The 5,339-nt window shown below is 36.6% G+C and overlaps 1 protein-coding gene across 1 annotated transcript in view; it reads right to left on the bottom strand.

Moving 5' to 3' along the window:
- LOC103208233 (sodium channel protein type 1 subunit alpha) overlaps positions 1 to 5,339 on the bottom strand; it is a 123,767-nt gene that overhangs the window by 56,565 nt on the left and 61,863 nt on the right. The window contains exon 14 of the mRNA XM_007953944.2: positions 4,074 to 4,556. Coding sequence (XP_007952135.1) covers positions 4,074 to 4,556 — 483 coding nt within the window. The remainder of the gene's footprint in view (positions 1 to 4,073; positions 4,557 to 5,339) is intronic.

Genomic DNA, 5,339 nt, shown 5'->3' with positions numbered 1-5,339 from the left:
ATCATTAGGGAAGTAGATTGCCCAACCTTGCTTCTGAGGAGTGGCTGGTGGGTTTGAACCACCAGCTTTCTGGTTAGCAGTCAAGTGCCTGAGGCACTATGCTACCAGAGCTTGTGTGTGTGTGTGTGTGTATAATATTTTTATCCCTAATTTATTATTAGCCCTTAACCTTATCTAGTATACTTCCTGGCACATGATAACTGCTGAATGAATGAAGGTAGAAAAAAGAATAAAGAACCAAAATAAAAAGCTAATATAGGCTGCATTTCTAATATAGAATAAAGAGCTTTCATATTTTGGGGCATGTGCTAGCAATTTAAATCCTCTAAAAGAAGAACATCTCATAAAATATGCCCTGCTTTGATGAAGATAGTTCAGCATACAACTGTGGAAGCAATGAGGAGAAACAATTATGTGTGGATTTATTTCTGACAAAGAAGGAAGAGCATGTGGAAAGTGGAAGTGCCAGGAAATTTGAGGTAATATAATAATCTAGAAAATGGTATTTCCAAAAAGTGGTATTCAGAAACTAAGGAAAGGAAATGGAAGTGTAACGGAGATTAACAGAGGATTCAGGATTTAGTTTAAAATTTTCAGCTGGGTGAGACACAAATGCATTTCAACAGAAATTCACTGAAAAAGATGAGGGATTATAATTTTTTTAGAAGCCCAAAATGGCTAATAGCAACTATAAAAATATTGAACTTAGTATTAAATTGAAGAAGAGAAACAAAAGGATACAGATAATAGGAAATAAAACTAAGATATTTGACTGCTAATCAGAAGGTTGGTAGTTCAAACCCATCAGCCGCTCAGATGAAGGGAAGATGAAGCAACTACTTCTATAAAGATTTACCGCCTTGGAAACCCAATGGGGGTTGCTATGAGTCAGAATCAACTCAATGGCAGTGGGATTTGTTTTTTTCTTATCAGAGCAAGTGTGATGATGAGAATCCTTCAAAATGATTCTATAACGAAGCATTGAATAAGCTGGGGAAGTTTGAAGTGAGTGCCTACTTTGTACCAAATACATACAAATAAACCACACCATAAAAGCAGAGACATATATGCATATGATCTCTATCATAAAATACTATGGTACTTTGTAAGATGTATCATCTCAGGGTAAGCATTCTGTTCCGTCTGTAGTGGGGAAGGCTTCGTGATGACTACCTTCCAAGAACTGAAACTGTTTCTTAAAATTAAGAATTCCCAGACCTCAGGAATTAAGCCTATGGACCTAGTGAGTGCACTCTATTTAGATTTAAAAAATTCATTAAAGGCTTCATGTACTGTGGTAGTTAAGGTTTGTGGGTCAGTCTGGCTGGGCCTGGTTTTGAGTAGCTGGAAAGCTGGATGTTGGTATTGCCCATGTTGTTGTTGTTGTTGTTATGTGCCGTCGAGTCGGCCCCGACTCATAGCGACCCCTCCTTGGGTTTCCGAGACAGTATCACTACGGAAGTAGGATTGCCCAACCTTCCTTCCGAGGAGTGGCTGGTGGGTTTGAACCGCCAGCCGTCTGGTTAGCAGGCAAGTGTCTTAGCCACTATGCTACCAGAGCTCCCTATTGCCCATGATGAGACTGATAATCAGCTCCATGGTGGAATTCACCAGAGCAGCTGAGTTGCTGCCTTAAGGATATGATCTGTTTTCAGTATATAAGAAACAGCTTTGAGGAAGGCCTCTAGCTTTTTAGCACTTCTTGATCTGGCATTTGGCCAAGTCTTTGGAACTCTGGTGGTATAGTGCATAGGGCATTACACTGCTAACCAGAAGGCTGGCAGTTCAAACTCACCAGCCACTCCCCAGAAGGAAGGTTGGACAATCTATTTCCATAGTGATATCACCTCAGAAACCCAAGGAGGAGTCTCACCTCAGAAACCCAAGGAGGAGTCTCTATGAGTCGGATATGATTCGATGGCAGTGTTTTTGGTTTTGGTTTGGTTTTCATTTCAAAGGCTTGTCATGTTGTCTGCTGATCTTGGAACTGTTAATGGACTTGAACTAGTGGCCTGCTGTGTTGCTTGACAATTTGGGACTATGTCATTTTATTTGTCAACTTTGGGTTTGTCAGCGTCAGCAGCTAGCTGCTGTCTGAATTAAGAGAAGCCTTCAATTTCAGAGGGCCAGAAGCAAGAGGCAGCACTGAAAGTCAAGGGGCCTTCACTCAGCCCCTAGAGCTGGCACTTTGAACTCAGACGTCTAGCCTCCTAAACTATAAGAGGATAAATCTCTGTTTGTTAAATCCATCCATCTAGTATTTTTCTGTTAGAGCAGCACTAGAGAACCAAAACATGTACCAATAGTTATCCCTATGCAATGTGCTCTGCCATATTCCAATGAAACATATTTTATTAAAATAATAATAAAAAAAAATACTGGCCCAATAAATTGGTTTCTTGACTCGTAGTGTGACACAGTTCACAATCAAGAGAAACACTGCATTAAATTATCTCTAAAGTTTTTACTAACATAACATGAAAATTTCAATTAATGCAAAGTTTCAAGATATGAAATGTTACAGATGATGGAGAAACAGAACTGCCCAGTTTTTGTGGATAGTTATTTTATAAAGAGATCAGTGTTCCTTTCAGCCCTGGTCAATATAAGCAAAAACAGTGTTCAGTATACATGATGCCAAATTTTTGCAGAATGTAATGTATTTTTTTATGGCTGAGTCTTTGTAGTAATTTTTTTTTAATTCAACAGATAATAATAGTAGATGTTAGTCTTCATCAAATATTAAATGTTGGGCTACAGTTTCAAGACAACATCAGAATAGGAAGAATATTACAAAACTTATTTTAACAGATGTCAGAAAAAAATTTAAAATAAAAAGATAACATTTTTCCCCAAAAAATAAGCCTCCATCTGGTTCCTTAGCAAAACTGAAGTCCTTTAAAAAACAATGTTTTAGACTGAGATAATATTTAAACTAAAAATCCTGAAAATCTTGCAGTGTTTTGCAAAAATAATCTATCAATTTGTCCTGAAACCATTTCCATGGAGATGGGAAATGTGTCCAAGATCCACCTACCATTATGTCTCCACATTGCCTCCCTCCCCCTTTTCTCCACATACAAACATGAACCTAAAAAAAGAAAGCCCTGAGGCTGGGATCAAGGCAGCAGCTTCTAGCTCTAACATTAGTCCCCAATCCTAAAACTGGAAGATGATGAAACTTAGGTTTAGAGTCATTAAGAAAGTTCAGGACATCTTTAAAGGGACTTATTTAATTCAATAGAATGTCATATACCTGGACTATCTTCCTTAAACAACTATCAAAATACAGTGTAGTTACTCTTGAAAGTGGTGATAATCTAGTAGAATTGTGTCCCTAATAAAATGTCTTTAATTGTAGGCAATCCATTAAAATATTTAGACTATGCTACCTAAAGGGCAACTTTATGTTTTTAAGACTTCCAACATGAACTGTAAAATGAACACGCCTTATGTTCTTTTTTTGAACTGTCTTCTATATCCATTACGGTTTACCTTTACATTTTAAGTGAGTCAATGCAATTTTAACTGGAGAAGCTACATACAATATTTCCTGTTAGATGAGCTACAATGGGCACTCTCTGAGCCCAGAAGATCTTGCATCTTTTTTTGTTGATGTTAAATTCTCTTATAAGTAGGAGAGCCAATACAATGGAAGATACACAGGCTTGTAGACGAAGGTTCTAAGTTCAAGTCTTAGCTCTATCACTAAGTAGTTATGTGACCTTAAGTTATGTGAGCTAGTTTTCTTATTTGAAATGTTGTAATAACACATTTCTTTCCAGGTTATTTTAAGGATTAAATCAGATGATGTTTGTTCACTAATTCATTCACTCATTTATTATTTATTAAATATCCATTATTAAAATGGGAAAACTCAAAATATATACCATATTATTCTTCAATTTATCGATTACCTCCTTGGGCTTAAATGTTTGGTTCCTCAGTGAAATAAAATTCTAGGTGATGGCAAGAAAATTCTAGATTGAAAATATAAAATCAGAAATACAGAAATATTTTACATGCAGAAATATATAAAAATTTATACCTATCCACCTCTATTAAAAACTTACCTCTTTGCTTTCTTCCACATCTGATTCACTACTGAAGTCCTCTGTGTTTAAATTTTCAAAGTCAGACTCCCCAACAGCGATTGGTACCGTCACAGTAAGACTGGGATTGTTTATGAATGACATGTAATCACTTTCATCGATAATGTATTTTTCAACACTGCTGCCAGTTCCTATGCCACTTGTGGTTCCATTTACATCTTTAAGATAGTCAAGATCTTTCCCAATTTCTGCTGTGTGATTGGACATACAGCTGTCCTTCTTGTTGTTTAGATCATCAAGTGGTTTAATCTCATCCAAAATCTTTTTTTTCCTAACAAAGGACTGTTGAATAAATTCATATATTTTTCTTTTCACGTAAGCTATTCCTTTGTGCATCCTATCCACAGCAATCTGGAGATTGTTCATTTCATTATCATCATCAGTGGCGGCAAGGTTGTCTGCACTGAATGAACTCAGAAGCAAGGCCAGAAAGAGGTTTAGGACCTTTAAAAAATAATACAAACATGATTGTAATTTCACCCCAATATAAAGAGCAGATTGAGATCACCTATTCCTCCAGATGAGAAGGAAACTATAAGATTTAACAAGTAGGTGAGAAGGAAGCACCATAGCTATCCTTTGTTTTGATTTAGAGGCACAAGAGAACTGACACCCCAGTTGGCTAATGCATCTGCCACATGACATGGAGCACAGTGATTAGGAGTTGGGTGACCTGAATTTGTGATCTTGCTCAATGGCTGCATCCTTGGGGAAAGACAGGATTTCTGTTGGTCTGAATTCCTTCCATTTGTAAAATGAAGAAGTTGAATGAGCAGGTCTAAGGTTTCACTAAGCTTAAAATGGTACTCTTGTAAGAAAACAGATCTATACATGTACTGTACAAAGTTCTAAAGTATTAAAAAATTAATGTTTTAATTATGCATTTAAAAACCTTGTATAGTTTTTTTTTTTGTTAAACAGAGATATTAAATTCGTATTTATCAAAAAATAATCAGTATGATTCAGAATCAGGATTAATGGTTTAATTTAGACATTGCCACTTATTTTCTTATTCTATTTCTCATCTCCCACTGCTACATAATTAGGAGAATCATATTTTTTAAAAACCCTGTTATCATGAGACTAGCACATTAATGCACCCACTCTTTGGAATATATTATATATTCCTATGCTCTGGTAGCATAGTGGCTAAGACACTTGCCTGCTAACCAGACGGCTGGCGGTTCAAACCCACCAGCCACTCCTCGGAAGGAAGGTTGGGCAATC

Source organism: Orycteropus afer, unplaced genomic scaffold (assembly GCF_000298275.1).
Source record: "Orycteropus afer afer isolate SDZICR_OR568_19922 unplaced genomic scaffold, OryAfe1.0 scaffold00001, whole genome shotgun sequence".
NCBI classification, from domain to species: domain Eukaryota; kingdom Metazoa; phylum Chordata; class Mammalia; order Tubulidentata; family Orycteropodidae; genus Orycteropus; species Orycteropus afer.
This window is presented reverse-complemented; position numbering and strand designations above follow the sequence as displayed.